The sequence below is a fragment of the Tachyglossus aculeatus genome, chromosome 2 (genome assembly GCF_015852505.1).
Source record: "Tachyglossus aculeatus isolate mTacAcu1 chromosome 2, mTacAcu1.pri, whole genome shotgun sequence".
Lineage (NCBI taxonomy): Eukaryota > Metazoa > Chordata > Mammalia > Monotremata > Tachyglossidae > Tachyglossus > Tachyglossus aculeatus.
The window spans coordinates 24250787-24273240 of NC_052067.1; the positions used below are offsets into that span (position 1 = coordinate 24250787).

Below are 22454 nucleotides of genomic sequence, written 5' to 3' on the forward strand. Positions count from 1 at the left end.
ATGCTTGAAAGAACCATTGCCCTCTTTGTCATCCTTCTATTGCTTATGAATGCATCAACAGACACAAGGAAATAGATTCTATGAGGAAAGGTTAAAGGAATTGGGGTGATTTACCCACAAAAACATAACCATCATCACTACATAGGTTTCTGAAGTGGTTTTATGAAGAGGATGCTGATACAATTGGTCTTTATGCCCAAACCACACAGGAGCTTAGTCCAGAGAAGCAGCACGCCTCAGTAGAAAGAGCACGGGTCACGGGTGCTAATCCCTGCTCTGCCACTTGTCAGCTTTGTGACCTTGGGCAAGTCACTTAACTTCTCTGTGCCTCAGTTACCTCATCTGTAAAATGGAGATTAAGGCTGTGGGCCCCATGTGGGACAGCCTAATTACCTTGTATCTCCCCCAGCACTTAGAACAGTGCTTGGCACATAGTAAATGCTTAACAAATATCATCATTATCATTATTATTACAGTGCTTTGCACACAGTTAGCACTCAATATATATGATTGAATGAATGAATGAGATAAAGAGGAGAAAATATGCTTGGTTTAATACAAGAACATTTCAGTTAAATATAATGAATAGTATCTTGCTCATAGTGGTTAAAAAATCCCTCAAAAAGATTATCAATGGAAGTCATGGGGTCGTCTTCATCTGCAGAGAATGCATATAAAAGAATTACAATGAGTTCATGAAGGTTTCATCATTCACTTGCCTAGAGGGAGATACTGGATCAAATAACATCTCAAGACCTTTCTACTGCTATTCATCTACTGCCACGATACGTTATGATGGTTTTCTTCAAATGCTATTGGATATTCATGCCGGTGTTTATTGCAGGACCCTCCCATGGAGAAAAAGCTACAAAGATTACCTTCACTTAAACACATTTTTTTCACTCCTTCTGCAATATTTTGACTGAAGAACATGATTACAAGCTCATTACACTTGAGCACTACATAATGGTTGATTTCTGGCTTATGAGCCTAAGATGCCTTTATGCTGAATAGAATGTGAAAATAACATCTTGAAAATCAAGAACCATATTTATATATATATCCAACATTAAACTCAAGGATCTTTCATTATTTGTATATAGTTAACATTAGTAATTCCTCATGAAAGGATAGGCAGCTTTTGTTAGTGTTTGTAACTTTTTCAAATTTTAATAACACACTCATGACTTGATTTTCTTTGAAAACTACTTTGTTTTGTGCTCTTTCACAGACACACTATTTTAAGGGAGGCAATGAAGAGCTCAAAGATCTTTCATTATAGGTACATATTTAATATTACTATTTGCTCATGAAAGAATAGGCAGCTTTTTTAGTGTTTGTAACTTTTTCAAATTTTAATAGCACACTCATGACTTGATTTTCTTTGAAAACTACATCGTTTTGCGCTCATTCATGGATGCACCATTTTAAGGGAAGCAACAAAAAGCTCAAAGAGCTTTCATTATCGGTACATATTTAATATTAGTATTTGCTCATGAAAGGATAGGCAGCTTTTTTAGTGTTTGTAACTTTTTCAAATTTTAATAACACACTCATGACTTGATTTTCTTTGAAAACTACTTTGTTTTGCGCCAGCACGGCACCTGGAAGGCTGCAAGGCAAAAAGGGCCAACAAACTCTCCACCAAATTGGTTTCCAACTTTCTATATCGACAAGAGACCCAATCAATCGGTGGTATTTATTTAAAACTTTCTGTGTTTAGAGCACGGTATTGTGTGGGAGAGTGCAATGTTGTACAGTAGAGTTGTACTGTACGCAATATAATACATTCCAGAACGTACTGCAGATGAGACGTCTACCCCTAAAGAAGTTTTATCAGCATCTCTTAAAAAGCAGTCAAGATCACATGGCAGAACAAGTTTTCAAAGAACGAGGTCCCTGGATACACTCAGCTCATACCACTGAAGCCAAGATCCCAACAGCACTTCCCTAGGTGGGATAAATGAAGAGAAGGGATCATAGTTGCTGCCTGGGGAATGACGTGATGAAGCATCACCTCAAAACAACTCATTCATTCATTCATTCAATCGTATTTATTGAGCACTTACTGTGTGCAGAGCACTGGACTAAGCGCTTGGGAAGTACAAGTTGGCAACATATAGAGACGGTCCCTACCCAACAACGGGCTCACAGTCTAGACGGGGGAGACAGACAACAAAACAAAACACGTGGTCAGGTGTCAAGTCATCAGAATAAATAGAAGCAAAGCTAGATGGGCATCATTGGCAAGATAAATAGAATAGTAAATATGTACAAGTAAAATAGAGTAATAAATCTGTACAAATATATACAATTGCTGTGGGGAGGGGAAGGAGGTAGGGTAGGAGGGGGATGGGGAGGAGGAGAGGAATAAGGGGGCTCAGTCTGGGAAGGCCTCCTGGAGGAGGTGAGCTCTCAGTAAGGCTTTGAAGGGAGGAAGAGAGCTAGCTTGGCGGATGCGCAGAGGGAGGGCATTCCAGGCCAGGGGGAGAACATGGGCCAGGGGTCGATGGCGGGACAGGGGAGAACGAGGCACAGTGAGGAGGTTAGCAGCAGAGGAGCAGAGGGTGTGGGCTGGGCTGGAGAAGGAGAGAAGGGAGGTGAGGTAGGAGGGGGTGATGTGTTGGAGAGCTTTGAAGCCAAGACTGAGGAGTTTTTGCTTGATGCGTAGGTTGACTGGTGGCCACTGGATATTTTTGAGGACGGGAGTAACATGCCCAGAGCGTTTCTGCACAAAGATGATCTGCGCAGCGGCGTGAAGTATAGACTGAACTGGGGAGAGACAGGAGGTTGGGAGATCAGAGAGGAGGCTGATGCAATAATCCAGTCAGGATATGATGAGAGACTGAACCAGCAGGGTAGTGGTTTGGATGGAGAGGAAAGGGTGGATCTTGGCGATGTTGCGGAGGTGAGACTGGCAGGTTTTGGTGACAGATTGGATGTGAGGGGTGAATGAGAGAGCAGAGTCGAGGATGACACCAAGGTTGCGGGCTGGTGAGATGGGAAGGAGAGTAGTGTAACCCAACTTCGGACTGGTGCTAGACCACTGAAGCTAGAAGACCAGCCCAGCAGCTGTAACTGGGAAAAATCTTGCTCTCTCTGAAAAATACTTCACAGAGAAGCAGTACGGTATAATGGATAGAGCATGGGCCATGGAGTCTGAAGGTCATGGGTTCTAATCCCAGCTCCGCCATTTGTCTGCTGTGTGACCTTGGGCAAGTCACTTCACTGCCTCTGTGCCTCAGTTACCTCATCTGTAAAATGGGGATGAAGACTGTGAACCCTATGCGGATTGTGTCCAACCCGATTTGCTTGTATCCACCGCAGTGCTTAGCACAGTGCCCGGCACATAGTAAGCGCGTAACAAATACCATAATTATTATTAGTGATAGGTTGTTGGGGCAAAACCCCACTAGAACAGCAAGACTCAATTCTGACTTGTAAACAATGAGGGAATGTCTGTCACCCATTGGTCTTTCAGCCACACTCATCAGTAGTGTCATCTTTGAAATCAATAGGCAGTTTTGGTGTCTCCATCTCAGCATACGTAATGATAATCATCGTCATCATCAATCGTATTTATTGAGCGCTTACTGCGTGCAGAGCACTGTACTAAGCACTTGGGAAGTACAATGATAATGAATAATGACGGCATTTATTAAGTGCTTATTAAGGGCCAAGCACTGGAAAAGTGGAAAGGTAATCAGATTGGACAGAGTTCTGGCCTCATATGGAGTCAATAGTTTAAGAAGGAGAACAGATATTTTATCCCCATTTTACAGATAAGGAACCAGAGGCACAGAATATATGATTTGCTCAAGGTCACCCATTGGGAAAGTGGAAAAGTAGAGTTAGAATCTGGTTCTCCTGACTCCCAGTACTGTGTTCTTTCCACTAGGCTACACTGTCTATGGTCAAATTTGGTGTGGACATGAGCGACTGATTGGGCTGATATAGTGTGTAGTAATAAGCCATGGATTTAGCAATTAAATTACCTTGGCAGAAATCTTTCCCTCATTTTTGAACTAATTAAGATGAAGCAAGCCCCAGTATTAAATTCTCTTCTGGAATAGGAATGCAACATTTTGTGTTAAGGAAGCCAAAATGGTGCAATTGAGAAGATTTTTGAGTGTATGTCTGGAAACAAAGGGAATGAGGATGCTCATTTCTGTAAAGTGTGAACATGAAGATAAGGAGGCTTTCTAATAGAAACATACTAATTAAATTTCAATTTTGAAATGAAAATTCTGAAGAGTTATGGAGGAAATAAAATAATGGGGACACAACAGAAGGAGGTGTGTGTTATTCTACAAAAGCACCAGGGCTATTAATAATAATAATAGTAATAATAATAACTGTGGTATTTATGTGCTTACTATGTGCCAGGCACTGTACTAGGTGCTGAGGTAGAAATAAGCAAAGTGGGTTGGACAGAGCCCCTGTCCCACATGGGATTCACAGTCTTAATCCCCATTTTGCAGGTGAGTGAGCTGAGGCCCAGAGAAGTGAAGTGACTTTTCCAAGGTCACACAGCAGACAAGTGGCAGAGCTGGGATTAGAACCCAAGTTCTCTGACTCCAGGCCCGTGCTCTATCCACTGAGCCACACTGCATGTTGAGTAGCTTTGAGAGGGACTAGAGCTTGACTTTATGTACGCAACCAGTAGTGTAAATGCACATCTGAATCTCAGTTAAACTGTCTGGGCTACTTAGAACTACAAAGATCTGGTATGTTTCACCAGAAAAATAAATCCTTTCAAAACGATATGTTATTGGGTCAAATGCCTCAGATCTTGTGATTATTATACTTTAAATTTAAGACCCAAACTTGCAAAGATGCAAGAAAAAGAGATGGAAATTTTGGTCAGAAGGGGAAAAAAAATCCCAAAACTTATTTTCCAAGTCTCAGGTTTAGTTTTACTTTAACAAAGTTTTGGGGCCAAGGTTCCTCCTGCTTCAATTAATCTGGAAGCCGACTGGGCCTTTATCAATGGCAACCACTTGGAATGCAATTAGGGCAAAGTCCACAGATTTCTGGTTTTACATTCTAATGCATTTTTGAACTCCTACTCTCTACTTTAGGTCATTAATCCTGATTTTTTTAAAGGCTTTCATTGCTTCCCTTTTGCCTGATAAATAGGACTCTTGGTTTCTTAATAAAGCAATCTATTCTTAAAACAAAAGTTTCCCATTAGCCCTCCAAATCCTGAAACCTTATACACCTAGGAAGGTCAAGAAAACTGAAGGAAAATAGAAAATTATGAGGGGAAGATGCATATGCCCATGTGCACGCTTGAAAACGGCTGGAAATTATCTCTTGACCAGATGAGTAATCACTTGCCGAGATGTACAATGCATCAGTTCTGTACACTGAGGGTTATCATGCACAGCTAAGTACTATCTGTCTCCTTGGAAGCCTAAATGGAAATCTATGTCTGAATTATAAATGTGCTCAGAACAGACTTACTAATCATTACAAAATGTCTTTAGCTGGTAGGGATGGGAAGTGAGGGAGCTTGGAACCAGCTACGTTTAGCAACCGTGACCCCTCTATATGAATATTCTAGTAAGGTAGTAAGTTTCTCCCAAATATTTTTTCTATCTTTTCTCTCTTCTCTGAATACCCAGCTGGAATTGAATAGAAAATGACTGGACAAGAAAAAAAGATAGACATATCTAGAAATGAAATAAAACTATGGATCTCCATAGGGATTTTGGTCAACCAACAAAACATGTTCATTTCAGGAATGAAAATATCCTGATTATGATCTAGTTTGCAGGTGGGAATCCCAACTCGGTATGTTAACACTATAAAAATGTATCAACTGACTGAGATCACACCAAGGATTTGACTCTTTCACACTCCCAAAATCAAGGGTGGATCTTGGAACAAAGTTTTAAGGAATTATCAAAAGATTTTTCTTTGCTTTTCTTCCCTTTCTCCAGCTTCCATCTTGCCAACTTCTTGTTACCTCTCCAGAGTTTGCCTCTCTCCGGACCCTTGGAGACTCGGAGGACCCTTTGAAATGCCTGCTTTGTCAAGCCTGGGATTCTGAGCTTCAAAGGGCTTTCAAATTGCAAGAGCCCCATCTTTACAGTCTTAGTTGCTGCAGCTACAAAGATAAGAAAGGAGGAAAACTTGGGGGGGAGAGAGAGAGAGAGAGACATCACAGTTTTGTAAGTGAGGTGCCTGTGATATCCTTTTCTGTTCCTTCTGCTTTTCTCTCTCAAAATTGCCACCTGCACTTAAAAGACCTGCCACTGGTACTTCAAAGGACCCAAGGAAGATGGCTGGAAACAGATGGGACAGGGGAACAGTTGGAGAATTTGAAAGTGTGGGGCAGAAGAGGCAATGCTCCCAAACACACTTTCTCCGTTAGTATTCGTTAAGCACTTACTATGTGCCAAGCACTGTTCTAGAAACAGGCTAGTCTGTTTGGTTACAGGTCATGTCCCACATGGGGACCACAGCCTTAATCCCCATCTTACAGATGAGGTAACATGGGTAAGTGACTTGCCCAAGGTCACCCAGAAGACAAGTGGCAGAGCTGGGGTTAGAGACCAGTTCTTTATGACTCCTGGAACTCGTGTCTATCCACTAGGATATCGTGAGGTCCTGGATTCAAATATGACTTAGCAAAGCACTGCACTGAAATGCTAAGAACAGATGGGAAGATGAAGAAATTGTGACAATGAGAGGGAGATAAGTAATTTAAAGTCACTTCTCAAGGGTTTTACCCATTGGATCACCATGTGAGGGACAAATCTCTGAAATGACACCATAAATGTAGAAGGAAAAAGACCTGTGAAAACCTGGGTTTCCTTCTTGTCCCCCCTCCCTATGCCTGTTGAAGACAGGGTAAAGGTTGGCCCTCCCAGGACACTCTGTGATTTATCAGCGATCTGAGATATGATAAAAGTGATAGAGAAGAAACAACAATGACGATTTCAGTGAAAGTAACTGGATACATAAAATGGAAAATTTTCCAAATTGTAATAGTACTCATGTTTAAAAATAACAATATCTAGGTTGAACAATACTTTAATATTGTTAAGTCTGATTTTGTAAAAAAAAATACTTTTTGCATCATGAACCAGTTACTTTTTGGAGGGGGCAAATTAAACAAGATTATCTTGGTTTCCAAGTAATATAGGTAGTAATCATTGATAGGAGTTGTTCGATTATTTTTAATGGATTTTAAATGTGTAATTTGATGATGGCTACCTTAAGAATATTTAAATGTTCAGTACTTCAATGAGAATTCTAAACTAATGTGACTACAGCAATTTAAAATGTACTTAATATTTCATTCTATGCTTGTATAGTTTTCCTCAATCTTGTTCTCTGTTCCATCAAGAAGATCTTAAACATCTTTAATCTTACTACATTTAAGGTGCACCCCATATGGCAAATTCCAACTTTCCTTCAGATTTACTCTGCAACCTGAATCCCTGAGTCTATGGTTTTGTGGGTAAACCTCTTTACATTATTTCCACTTAGAGCGTTCTCATTTCTGGACTATGAAGATAATCTTGTTAAATGTTTCCAATGGAAATGAAATCTTCAAAGCATCAGAAAAGGTTATTTTACTGTCATTTCTTTTACATCGGCGCCAACACAGCCCTACAGATATGAAAGTGGCAAAATGTATAATGTCACATTGATTTGTTCTTCATAAGAAAAACAAAAAACCTCCTCAACTTGTATACACTAGTCTATTCCAAATCTACAGTCAACTGGATTACAGAAACTCTTTTGGATGAAAATATTTTTTTACCTAAGGCCCCAGTCAGAGCTCAGTTTGCATGGTGTCCATTGTCTGGATAATTTTCCTCAGTACTGGAGATGGATGCGGTCAATCAAAATTTTGTTTCCATTAGATGATATTTAATAATAATAATAATAATAATAATAATAATAATAATATTTATTAAGCACTTACTATGTGAAAAGCACTGCTCTAAGCACTGGGGAGGTTACAAGGTGATCAGGTTGTCCCACGTGGGGCTCACAGTCTTAATCCCCATTTTACAGATGAGGTAACTGAGGCACAGAGAAGTTAAGTGACTTGCCCAAAGTCACACAGCTGACAAGTGGCAGAGCCAGGATTTGAACCCATGACCTCTGACTCCAAAGCCCGTGCTCTTTCCACTGAGCTATGCTGCTTCTCGACGCTAATAGTAACGATGCCATTCCTTAAGCATTTACTATGTGCCAGGCACAATTAATAATGAGATTTCTAGCCCTTTGGCCTCACTTAAGAATGATGAGCAATGATGGATTTGTCTTCAACGACATTTTGAGTATTGGTACTGTTTAAAGGAGAAGACATTACATCAAACAACAAGCAACACCAAAGGCATGAAAATAATGTCCGTCATCTCTTACAATCTGTTTCAAAGGTTGGATTACCCTTATGTCAAAAGTGAAGGTGGAGTTGTTCCCTTATCTGATATTTAGAGTGGTAGCACAGAAATATTGAGAGGTACAAATGCTTTGACCATCAACCTTTTTTATTGTTAAACTGGTGACTTGAATTTTTATCTGACTATAAACTGCACTAGAAAGTCTAAAGTTGTCACCTGTCCAGTTTTAATCCGGACAACCCAGAATTGGCAATTTCTGTCCAATTCCCGAGCTCATCGGTATTTCATGGTGTCAGTGGTAGCAAGGGGCAGGGGTAGTAGTGTTACCTCAGTCAGTCAGCTAATCATATTTATTGAGTGTCTACAGTGTGCAGAGCACCATACTAAGCATCTGGGAGAGTACAACACAACAATAAACAGACACATTCCCTGCCCATCTTCTTTAATCACTGTTGTTGCTGGCATTACCACCTTGGCTCAATCCCACCCCAGACCGTCCAAGATTGATAGTTTGGAATGCTACTGGAGAAGTGAGACCCTTAGCATTTTTTTTTCACTCATTCTTACAGTTTCCTTAACAAAAATTAACTTTGCTTTATGTTTATGGAAACGTCTTTGGGTTTACATTAAGTGGGTGTGCAGTCTATGGTGGAAAATCGAAAAAACAATAACACATTTAGTGACAGATGTGTCTAGTTCACTTCTACAATAAAACCCATTTCAAAAAAAACACCGAATAAGTAATAAAATTTGGATTGGTAGTGACACAAAAATGAGAAACACATCAAAATATATATCAAGGGAATGACTCCCATGTATAACCACTAAATAGTAGAAAAATCTTATCCCTGATGTTTGATCTACCTGATTCCAAAAGCACAGCAAAATATGTTCACAACAGCTTCAAACTGCAAGTTCATCTGAAAACCCAAACATTTGATGAACATGTAGATTTTTAATGGTGCTTTATTGCTCTCCCTTTCCTTTCTTTTTCTTCCATCTGTGTATACATCAGGTACCTGTTTAAACTGGCCATAGATTAATGAAATGCCCCGAGAACCCTGGATTGCTACAAGTCAGTGGAACAGGCAATAGCCTGTAGCTATGAAAACCACATTTAGAAATGAAAGATTATTAAATCATTAAAATCTAGAAGGTCAGAAGGCCTTCGGTGTCCTTCGATTAACTATTATACCTAGATGTTTTATACCTCCAGGTTTTAGCATAGGTGGGTGCTTTCCTTTCCTTGAACCAAAACCCTCAAGAACTCTGTACAACAGCAGAATGTCAGTCCTAACTTCACATTTTCTTTTTGTTTTAGCATTTGATCTCCAAGAAATATGGGGCCAGTTGACATGATCAACTGCAAATTAAATCTACTGTGCAAATATGGGTTTACAGACTGTTTAAGAAGTAGAACTGAAATCCAATTCACACCATTAATGCCCATCCAGAGAAATATGTCTTCAGGGATGTTTTCTTTAAGGTCTAAGGCACTAAAACCTCCTTGAGTTGTCCTGATTCAGCAGATTCCTGACACAAGAAGACTGTAAAGGAGCGTGCTCAGGCCTTGGGTCATTGGCATAGCAAATGGTAATGACCCCTTAGAGGCTCACGCGGCCTCTCCCGTCATCACGGCTGCCACGCTGGCGCTCGGAGTCCATGTGCTAAAAATACTTGGGGAGTTTTCATTGAAATTCAGCAAAAAAACGCCTCTCTAAACAGAGTAAATTGTAAGCTTTCAACCTGCTTTCGCATTTGCTTTAGGTGATTCTACAGCACCACATTTTAGAGCAAGTTGTAGAATATATGTTATAGAACAAAAGGGGCTCAGGGACCAGATCAGACCTACTAACGGTAACTTAGAAAAGGCTAAGGGTCTTTGCTGAGAAAAATTCTCTCTCCTCTTCCCCCATTAGCCCACCTTAGAACACCAAAAACAAAACTCCCTGCATCTTCCTTTATCTCCCCTATCCCCTATTGAATGCTATTTTCATAATGGATCTTCCTTCCGACTGAAATGGAAATCAAACCTGAGGCATATTCATTTTGTTGTCTCCTACCAGCCATCCAATAGGCAACTCTAACTCATCTCAAGACCAGCAAGAGTAAAGGAAGTAATGTCCTGAAGTGACTGCCTTCACTTATCAACTCTACTGTACTGTACTCTCCCAAGAGCTTAGTGCTGCACACAGTAAGGACTCCACAAATACCATTGATCAATCGATTCAGTCTCTCAATAGCTGAACTTTGTTTCCTGTATCAGTGGTATTTACTGAGCACTTCCTGTGTACAGAAAAGCAGCATATCCTAGAGGAAAGAGCATGGACTTGAGAGTCAAAGGATTTGGGTTTTAATCCCGGCTCTGCCGCATTCCTGCCGTGTGACCTGGGGCAAGTCACTTAACTTCTTTGTGCCTCAGTTTCCTTGACTATAAAATGGGGATTCCATATCAGTTCTCCCTCCTACTCAGATTGTGAGACCCATGAGGGACAGGGACTGTGTCCACCCTGATTTAACTTGTATGTACCTCAGTGCTTAGAACAGTGTTTTCCAAATAGTGATTAACAAATATCATAATCATTATTAATATTGGCATTACAGAGTCCTGTACTACGTGCATAGGAGAGTATAATGCAACAGAATTGGTAGACATGTTCCCTGACCATAAACAGCTTAATATCCAGGGTTTTAATGCAGATTCTTCTCCCAGAACAAGATGCAAAGAATCCTTATAGCTTTGTGTGGGGCTCTGAAGGGAAGTCACTGAAGCTGTTAAGATTGTCAACTCCTAGTAGTTACGAAATGTGTGATTTCTTTATTTTGAACTTCCCAAGTCTTTCCCAAGTTCAGTGCACTGTACCAAGTGGGTCTTCAATTAATACAACTTCCATTAATACTGTTGTGCTTTTGAAGAGGAGGAGGCTGTCTAATGGCTACCGCCTGAGGGTGGGGGTTGTCGCTGAGACCTAGGAGCTCCACCTGAGTGGACATCCAGTGAGATCTTTCTCTGTTTGGCACCTGCCTGGAAGTTGGGCCTGAGGTAGGAAAGAAAGGCAAGAGAACGGAGCACTTCGGCACCACCAAGGTGTGGAGAGAGAAAGGAGGGATGACGTTGCCAGAACGAGAACATCTGAGGGACAGAGAGGTACCAGAGCTAGGAAGACCTATGGGGAGCTGAAGAAGGTGAGAAGAGAACTAGCTGGTCAGGGAATAAACAAGGGTGCAGTTCTCTTCCCTAACCCACCACCTGCCTGGCACCTGGAAGCTGGGCAGAAAATCCCCAGTGCTCAGGAAAGGCTAGGCGGGCAGGTAATCTTTTCTAACCTGCAGTTTTCTCACTCTTCTTACTCATGTACATTCTTCCACTGTTTTCCTTTTCCTCAAATGAGAACTGTGTTGTTCTCCCTTCTGCATCTCCTATGCACTTGGTTCTTTGCCCTTTGAGGCCTTTGATATTCATCTCACCCTCAGCCCGAGAGCTCCTAGGAACCTATCCACAATTTATATACTTATATTAGTGTCTGTCTCCCCATCTGGATGGTAAGTTCCTTGTGGGCAGGGAACGTGTCTACTCCCTCTGTTGTATCTTTCTCTCTCAAGTGCTTAATACAGTCCTCGGCACACGGTAACCAATAAATGCCACAGATGGACTGAATGATTGGAGTTAACTACAGAGAAGACTCCCCATACTTCACTCCGCCCTCCACCTGCAGACTCCCCAGACTTTCCTTCCCTTTGCTCCCAAGCCTCTTCTTCCCTGGATAAAGCTCATTCATCCATCAGTTCTGGAGAACTCCACTTCAGAAGGAACCATGGGACCCTGTCTCCAAGTATTATATGGTGAACTTGCTTGGGCTGAGCAGGAAGTTCACTATAGTCTAGCTTACGAGCCACAGGACGATTCAAACTTGGAGCAGCTATTTATAATACATAGATCCCTGCAAGGACATCATCGATGGCATTTATTGATCACTCACTCTTTGCATATAGATACATCTAAATGTGTCTGGATATCCATAGCTTAGGAAAACATGTAACTCCTCCAAAGATCAATAATAAAGCATAGGAGAGCTAAGTGTCACAGAGAGTCCCCTTATTAAATATGTCAAGTTTCTTTTCTAAACAATCCACTCGAGAAGGTAAAAAAAGGAGAGGTCATTGCATTAGCTGAAAGCACTTCTTCACATAATCACAAATTCATTCTACAAAGGTTACATGGATACGGAACAATCCACTGTTGATAGCCCTTTAGTCAATGCCCACTGAGTTTGAGGCTAGTTACAGACAGAGACCTCACTGTATGGCAGGACTGAGGCCAATTTACGAGAGCCCGTAATTCTCCTCGATGTAATTCTATCCTGGATCTATGAGTGTCGGCGTGCTAGTTCACCCTCTTTGAAGCCACTTGGCTTTCCACAGGATCTGATCGTATCAAGGCCCCCAAAGTCAGCCCTGCTGGCCTTGCAGGTGGCTCCTGCCAAATGCCTGAACAAAGATTTCCAATTGCCACTCACCTCTCCTTCCCTTGGCCACGGCCTTCCATTCTGTGTATATTTGCTTTGATTCTGTCGCTTCTTTTGCCCTCCATCAGCGAATTTGCACAGCAAAGGCTCAGTGGGGGCTGTGAAGACAAGAAACCAAGTCTACATTAGCAAGCCCGCTAAAAACAAGTGATTATGCTAGTAACAGTACTGCTTTGTAGATCTGATCTTCTGAAGTAACATCTTGCCTCTGTAGATAAATTTTGTCTCTTTTTGCCTTGGCTCTGCTGGCAGCTACTCTTACTAACCGAGCTTCAAAAAGGCACTGGCAGACCATAAAAGAACATAGGAAATATTGTTGAAAAAAGAATAGGGCCAAGGAGAATGCTAAATTGCTGTAGTGGCAAAGGAAAGAGCCAGGCTCCCCTTCAAGTTATGTCAGACACATATTCGAGACCAGCATTTGTGTGTGGGTAAATATTTTTTTCAGAGCAGCTATGTTTTTATTGTAGAAACTCAGTAGGGTTCTGTTTTGGGAATAGATGTCTTCAGTGCTTCTCACCACAAGGAAGCTTATGCCAAGCCCACGCAACTTTGCTTTGTTTTCTTCATAATTCCCTGCAATTTCAGAGAAGGCTAGAGTGGACCTCCCCTTCCTCCGTTTCTCCTCGATATCTATTTTCTGCAGAGAATAGGCCTGACAGTGGGTGTTCTGAAGAGATGACACGCTAGCAGTTTTAGCCACTGTCTGGATGAAGCAACCATGGAACGTGCCCTTCCCAAGTCTTACGTGCCTGGTGAGAAAACCATTGGGCCGGCTCTGGTGTTTAAGGAGAAGAGCAGTGAATCGGCAGGCACAGAGCAGGTACTCAAAAAACATCCTGCTGAGTTTGGCTGAGGTAAACAGAGAGCTGTGGCAAGCTGTTCAGGTTATACAACACTACATGAACATCAATTTCCATGTCTCTGTTCAGCTTAAGTTTCATTAAACTCATTTTACACTTGATTTTAGCTCGGAGGTGCTAATTCACTTTGAAGTGCTAGTCTAGTATCTACAAGTATCCTTTACTGTACTGTACTTTACGGTAATGCTCATAAATAGGAAGTATAATCTGTATCTATCAACCTTAATTTCTTTTATTTTGGGCATTTCAGCCATGAGCGTACTATTCGGCATTGCATTCTGTTGGTGTCTGATCACATCTCCAACTTCTTAAAATCATTTAACAAGTTGCTAGTCATCTATACCAATTATAATGATAATTACCATTACGATTATCATCATTATGACTGTATGTGTTAAGTAATTACTATAGATCACACACTGTTCTTTGCATGCGGAGGATACCAGATAATCAGGTCAGAAACAGTCCTTGTCCCGCATGGGGCTCAAAGTCAATCAGTCAATCATATTTTTGAGTGCTTACTGTGTGCAGAGCACTGTACTAAGCGCTCTTGGGAGAGTAAATATAAAACTACAACAGACACATTCCCTGCCCACAATGGGTTTACAGTCCAGAGGGAAGGATATGTCTAAGTGGGAGGGAGAGCAGGCATTGCAGAGTCTTCCTCTAGTAACAAGAATTCCATTGAGAATGGAAAGAAAAACAGATGAACAAGCATTTTGGACCGAACAGTTTTCTATGCGTGACAGTTTTCTATGCCTTCTCTTGGAAGCTCGTTGGGTAGTTTATTTGTCAGCATCCTGTTATCGTGAGTTTTGTTCAAATTTCCCTGATTAAATCAAGCCCTCAGATGGCAGTTATCTGTTTTTCAAGTGTGGGGGAAAAGGGGTTGTGGCAGAGATCAGGATAATGCTTACTACAGTGCTCTGCACACAAAAGGTGCTCAATTAATACTATTAATTGATTTAGGGAGTGGAAGGCCTTTTCTGTTTTGTTTTCAGTGTGGCGCAGTCAGATAGAGTCATTACTGTGGCAGCATTAGAAGCACTCTGGCTGAAGGGAAGCACATTTTATGGGTAAAAGCTCCTAAATAAAGAAATAGCATTGTTCAGCATGGCCAACACTGAATTCATTACCGTGCCTTTAATGCAGACTGTCTATTGTCAAATTATTTGTGCAGACTCTTTTAACAGTTCTTAAAATGCCAAATAAATGAAAAAGAGCACTCCATGGAAGTGAGACACTCTTCTAATCCTCAGATTACAATGCACTTCGAGACATTATGGTCTATCATGCAAATGGGGAGTATTTAAAATATAATTATAACAATGCTCAGCAATAAAACTGCAGAGTAATTATGAAGGAATAATTACAGTGTGTGTGCACACAGTGGCTAATTTCTCAACCTCCACATTCTAGCTGTTTTAATCAAGGAGTATCAAAAGGTATTTGACACAATGGCTTAATGGGATATATCATTTGACTCTAAATAAGAACACATTTGTCAGTTAAATAAGTGAGATCAATCTATTTGTGTATTTGATAAAGCATTATTGAGTGTCAGTCTTGACAATCATCTTTATATATTAATTCCTTCATTTTTAAAATGAATTGTATTCTAACCAGGGTTCATAGCATAAAATGTCCTCACGGATTTTCTAACATCATGATTTCTGAATTTTTATTTTCCTTGGAATCTCCTTGCATTTGTCAGTTGCATTGGGGTTGATGGTTTCACTGTTTTCTTTTACAGAAAACTGGTAACACTCGTAATCCCTCTGTTTCTCCTGCTTGGACAATTTATCTGGAGGATCTTTTTCTTGATTGAAATACACATCAAATTAAAAAACAAAAAGATGCTAAGGGCATTAGGGCACATTCCCAGGTCCGAATGTATATGGTCCTTAGCAAAACCAGGCAGAAAGTAGAAATTTCAAAGATTTTCAAAGGCCCCAAGTCAAGATGTGCTGAATTTCACTTAAGGGGAATGGAAAAGCTCAATGGAAAAGCCATGGCTGCCTGGTCTCGGAAGGACATTTTATCCAAATGAAATTTCAGTGAAACATGGAAGATATAGGTCTGCAGAGGTCTTTAATAATTCAGGCCTGGGCTTGCTCCCCAGTGCCTGGAAAAATCATCATCCACAGAGAGCCAAATCCTAACCCCAGTGAACTGAGGGCTTCCTCCAGCTGCATTGGAAGCCACACACACAACTCCCAGAACCTCTTTCCCAGAAGGTTGAAAGAATGGAGAAAGGGAATGGTTTTTTAGAGGCAAAAAGCTTCTCTCCTGATCTTCTGATTTATTATTCTCTACAGTAGTGGGGGTGCTTCAATTCAGTGATGGTCTGTTTCCTTGAACTTGAATGGAAAAAGCACATAATACTTTTCAAATGAGCCAAGAAGGGCCTACTAGGTAGTGAAACAATTTACTTTGGCCAAAATCCTCTGAGGGAAAAGAATAAGAAGGAGGGCTAAAAGAAGGTTCATTCATACAATACAATATAGACCTGGCAGCTTGAGGGTACTGCGACTTGCAGTGATGAAAATACGATTTTGTACGGTTGAATATTTCACTGAACCATATTTCATATCCCCCTGGTGTGGCGCTTTCTCCAACTCTAAAGCCATAAAATCTTCTTTAACCTTAGGAACGTTTCATGAGTTTTTATGAGTATTAGAACTAATAATAGAGTAATCAAATATTACTCCTATACATCAACACATTTCTGGGTTTCAAAAAGACTCGGTCTGCACAGAATTTAAGCGGGGCGGTGGGAGGGGATCTCCCCAGGAAATGATTAATGTTCACTACATTAATATGTTAGAATATAGGAAACATTTTTAAAATGCAGATTTGACTCCTCACTATTGCCTTCAAAGCTCTCCATCACCTTGCCCCCTCCTACTTCACTGTCCTTCTCTCCTTCTACAGCCCAGCCCACACATGCCGTTCCACTGCCACTAACCTCCTCACTGTGCCTCGTTCCCACCTGTCCCGCCATCGACCCCTGGCCCACATCCCACCTCTGGCCTGGAATGCCCTCCCTCTTCACATCTCCCAAACTAGCTCTCTTCAAAGTCCTACTGAGAGCTCACCTCCTCCATGAGGCCTTCCCTGACTGAGCCCCCCTTTTCCTCTGCTCCTCCTTCCCTGCTCATCACCCCATTCCCTCCCTCTGCTTTACCCCCTTCCCATCCCTAAAGCCTGTGTGCATATTTGTACATATTTATTACTCTATTTATTTTATTAATGGTGTGTATATAGGTATAATTCTATTTATCTACTTTGAAGCTATTGATGCCTGTCTACTTGTTTTGATGTCTGTCTCCCCCTTCTAGGCTGTGAGCCCGTTGTTGGGTAGGGACTGTCTCTATCTGTTGCCGAATAGTACTTTCCAAGTGCTCAGTACAATGCTCTGCACACAGTAAGCACTCAATAAAAACGATTGATTGAATGAATGAATTTCAGAGGGGGCAGAAGCAGGCGCAATATCAAATCGTGATGAGAACTCACAGGTACCGTGGTTCCTAGGCCACCACTACTTCTGGATCTTTAGATCTATCAACTAGGAGTGTCACACTTCCCGTTGAATCCAAACATACTTCTCTAGTCCTGACCCTTCCCTTTCTCTGCAATCTTGCATATCCTCTTGCCTCCAATCACCACGTTTGATCGAGATAATGCAAGTTCAACATGTCCATAACTAAACTCATCTTCTCTCCCAGATCCTTGACTCTTCCTAATTTTCCATCACTGTAATCGAACTGATAATCTACCCTAGCCTTTAGTATAATGTTTGGCACATAGTAAGTGCTGAGGAGTATTCTTGACTCGTCTTGAGTAAGCCACACTGCTTCCCCCATATTTTTTTATGGTATTTGTTAGGCACTTACTATGTGCCATCAACTTAGCTCTTGGGATAGATAAACCTAATCAGATTGGACTCAGCCCATGTCCCAAATGGGGCTCACAGTATTGATCCCCATTTCACAGATGAGGTAACTATGGAACAGAGAAGTTCAGTGACTCACCCAAGGTCACACAAGTGTTTGTAAAATGACGATACTACATTTGTTCCCCTTTCCCTGTAGATGGTGAGTCCCATATGAGACAAGAGCTGGGTCCAACTTAATTATCTTGCATCTACCCCACTGCTTGGCACAGAGCTTGGCATGAAGCACTTAAATATGATGATAATAATAATAATAATGTGGAGCGTCCTCATAAATACTCAAACTGTTACATAAGGCAACAACATTAAATTATAGAACTGATGGGACTTTATTGTGGGCATAGAACATTTCTATCAAATCTGTTAAACTGTACTCCTTCTAGCAGTTAGTACCATACTCTGCACACAGTAAACACCCAATAAATGCAAGTGACATTGATTTATGTGATTGGTTGGTCCAGTTGGTTGGATTGGTGGCTGTTCAATCTTTTCTTAAATATTTCTGGGGACAAAGACTTACCTGCCTCTCCATAGACTATTAGCTCAACTGAGGACAGGGGGAGCCTCCAGGATTTGCATCAGGGTTTGACACATGCTGACAGCGCAATATATTTCCATTAATGACAGTAATACAGTACTATTAAAGACTTTAGGCCTCAGCTACAATGACACATTTTTTTTATATTGGCCTCTTGGTTGTTTCCTGGGCAGGGACTGTCTCTCGTTATTGCCAAATTGTGCTTTTAAGAGCTCAATAAATACGACTGAGTGGATGAATGAATTTCCCTCTTTTGAGAACAGAAACTGAGATGCAGAATTGTCTTTCCAAGAAGTCTAATAAAGGAGCCAAGTGAACACTTAAATGAAGTCACATCAAGTAATGCAAAGAGGAATGGGCATCAAATTCAACAGAAAACGCTCTTTCTTCTTCCATACAATTGTCTTTTTTAAAAAATGGTATTTGTTAGTGCTTACTATGTGCCAGGCACTGTACTAAGTGCTGGGGTAGATACAATATAATCTGGTCGGACACAGTCCATGTCCCATATGGGGAGCACAGTCTTAATCGTCATTTTACAGATGTGATAACTGAGGCCCAGAGAAGTCAAGAACTTGCCCAAGGTCACATGGCAGACAAGTGGCAGAGCCAGGATTAGAACTCAGGTCCCCTGACCCCCAGGCCCAAATTTTCCATTAGGCCACACTGCTTTTTACCTTTTCGTTCAAGCAGCGAATCCAACCTACAGTTAGATGTTTGAGTTATAACAAACAAAATAAACAACCACACTTTCAGTCTTAAATGCTTCTGAACTATTTTATGTATAGTGTGCAGCCTCTATGTAATCAATCAATCAGTGGTACTTATTGAGTACTTACTGCGTTAAGAGCATTGTACTATCTGTATACCTGTATATATGTATATATGTTTGTACATATTTATTACTCTATTTATTCATTTATTTTACTTGTACATATTTATTCTATTTATTTTATTCTGTTAATATGTTTTGTTTTGTTCTCTGTCTCCCCCTTCTAGACTGTGAGCCCGCTGTTGGGTAGGGACCGTCTCTATATGTTGCCAAATTGTACTTCCCAAGCGCTGAGTACATTGCTCTTCACACAGTGAGTGCTCAATAAATACGATGGAATGAATGAATGAATGAAGTATCTGGGGTAGTATAATACAAAAGAGTTGGTAGGCACATTCCCTGTCCACAATGAGCTCACAGCTTATTAGTCTTGGTCAGATATAATGATGATAACTGTGGTATCTGTTATGTGCTTACTATGTGCTGAACACTAGGCACTGGGATAGATAAAATCATAATCATTCATTCATTCAATCATATTTATTGAGTGCTTACTGTGTGCAGAGCACTGTACTAGGCCCTTGGGAAGTACAATTCAGCAACAAATAGAGACAATCCCTACACAACAATGGGATTGCAGTCTAGAGGAGGGGGCTTCAAAGAACGACCTGAACTGCTCCCGAATCCCTTCATTCGGCCCTATTTACTGAGCGCAAAGCCCTGTACTAAGCAGCTGGGAAAGGACGCTACCCCAACCGACGGACACGTTCAGTGCCCAGCAGCAGAAAGCCGATGAGGAGGTGCCGGCCCCTTCCTCCTGCCCAGTTGCCGCCACTGCTGCCCCCCAGATAGTGTCCTGGGTGGGAAGAAGTGCCATTATTGTCCATGTGGCCATTGCCAGCCACCCCCTCAGGAAGTATATCACAGTATGAGGAACCCACGGTATGAGAGAGAGAATGATTTAATAGCCATTTTGCAGAAAAGGGAACTGAGGCACAGAGAGGTTAGGTGCCTTGCCCAAGGTCACATAAAAGGCAAGTGGCAGAGCCCTGATTAGAACCCAGATCCTCTGATTCCCAGACCTGTGCTCTTTCCACAAAGCCATACCACTTTCTTCTAGAAAGCAGTTGTGATTAATAGAACAACCCCAACGGGGTTGACTTTTAAACCTCAGAAAGGAAAGGTTGCCAAGAGAGGCATGAGTTAGAGTCCTTTTAAACAGATTTAGGACTAAATTACACCAACCCGTTAATCAATAAGATATCTTTATGTCACTTGTATACATTCTCATAATGAAGTATCAATTCCCTAGGACAAACACATTCCAAACACTATTTTTACTGGTGGCAGGAACCAGACTGCCTCTCTCCTAAGTACACAGTGTGTCCAAGGGTGTAGGGGAAACTAACCCCAATCAAATGTACTAGAAACAAACAATAAGACCAACATCGTACAAATTAACATCTCTTTCTGATCTTCTCTACTGATTCTGGAATTCAGGAATGGGTTAACAATTGTGATGAGCTCCTATAGTCTATCTCCTTGGAAATAATTGTTTAATATGGAAAACAACCTTATATAACACAACAGTACCCCAAAGCAACAATTAAAAAAAGAACAGCTGTTTTGCTGGAAACAAGACAGACCAAATTACTTTTTGATAAACTATATTATGGCCTAAGTAATTATCTTGAGTTCACCTCTCTGTCTTAGGAAGTGGAAAACCGTGCTTTTATCTTTTTTTTCCTATAGTAATTATTTTCAAAGAGGAAAAAAAATGAACTTGACTAGGAAGCCAAGTCTCAAAAGGGAAATAACATCCGGCGGAGAGTTAATGTTTCAAATAGATGAAGCACAAATTATTCACTCAGGGTAAAATTGGGTTCATTTTACGGGAATAATGAAAAGAACATCATCCTAGCTGAATGAAGAATCAGCTTTGGCCTTAAGAAAACTAAAAGTAGCAGCCCTTCTGAGCGGATACCATTTGGCTTAACAACTTGCTAAGTTTGTGGTCTGTGAACTCTCATCAACTGAAACCCCCAGTAAGGATAATGCCACTGGGAATGGGCGATTGAAGGATTTCCTCTGACTACCTCTACACTGTAAGCTTGGTGTGAGGAGGGAACATGTCCACTAACTCTGTTATATTGTATTCTCCCAAGTGCTTAGTACAGGGCTCTGCACACGGTAAGTGTTCAATAAACATGATTAATTGATTATACATGGCCCTTCCCTTGCCTGAGGAACTGAATATAAGCAGAAAATCTTTTGAGACCCTCTCTAGTCTTATGGACCTATAAAATTGTAATAACAATAATAACGGCATTTGTTAAGTGCTTACTATGTGCGAAACACTGTTCTAAGCACTGGGGGGGAATAAAAGGTGATCAGGTTGTCCCACGTGGGGCTCACAGTTTTAATCCCCATTTTATAGATGAGGTAACTGAGGCCCAGAGAAGTTAAGTGAATTGCCCAAAGTCACACAGCTGACAAGTGGCGGAGCCGGGATTAGAACCCAGGATCTCAGGCTCCCATGCCGGTGCTCTTTCCACTGAGCCATGCTGCTTTACAATGATAATAGCCTAAACTCAAGGAGGAAAAAAATAGATGCTGGTAAAGTATACGTAAATACTAATCCCCTACGTGATGCAAACAAAAGTCTGAACTCATGCTTTAAACTTTAAGAAAGAAGTCGGAGGGAGTAGGGCATCACAATGGGAAAAAAATCAGAATCCACAACAGATCTACTTACATGCCTTTACTTAGCCAAGAACACTGAGCTCAAACTTAGGTTGGAAACTCTTTTTCCCAAACAGTGTTCTAAACCATAAATTATGTGGGCTGAAAGGAAATGAGCTTTATACCATATTTGGGGAATCATTTAATAAAATTAGGTATTAGAAGAGATGCTTCAGTTTCAGATTCCAGATTCAGGATCTAAAGATTTTCCAGGGATAAGTACTGTCCGCAAAGATCCAATTCTTATTCACAGAACAGGAGATGTACAGATTTTGAACCCACACATCCATCAATGGTGTGTACTGAGTGCTTACTTACTGCAGAACACTGTACTAAGCACTTGGGGGAATACAAAACAAAGGAGTGGATAGACTCTATCTCTACCCACAAGGAGTCAAAGTTTTATATAATTTATATTTCAGAAATGGACTAGTTTGATGTTGTGTTTGGAGATATGAAAAAACCAAGTTAAACATTTATCAAGCTTAGTTGCATGGTTTTAGTGGTTTCAAATGCACACTAGCCTGTAAATCTCAGCACTTGTACATTTAGGCTCTATTTCTAGAAGTCAGAGGATTAGGGATCTATTCCCTTGTCTTTAGGAACAATTACACTTAAACCATTCATTCATATTTACTGAGCACTTACCGTGTGCAGAGGAGCAGGTGGGTAATATCCTATTTTTCCAGGGG

The 22454-nt window shown here is 41.0% G+C and overlaps 1 protein-coding gene across 8 annotated transcripts in view; it reads right to left on the bottom strand.

Annotated features, from left to right (window-relative positions):
* The window catches only part of RBMS3 (RNA binding motif single stranded interacting protein 3), a 1223284-nt gene that overhangs the window by 115948 nt on the left and 1084882 nt on the right, over nucleotides 1-22454 (bottom strand). For all 8 annotated transcript variants that reach the window (XM_038740837.1, XM_038740835.1, XM_038740836.1 and 5 more), the window contains one exon: nucleotides 12884-12990. In XM_038740837.1, the coding sequence (XP_038596765.1) occupies nucleotides 12884-12990 (107 nt within the window). The remainder of the gene's footprint in view (nucleotides 1-12883; nucleotides 12991-22454) is intronic.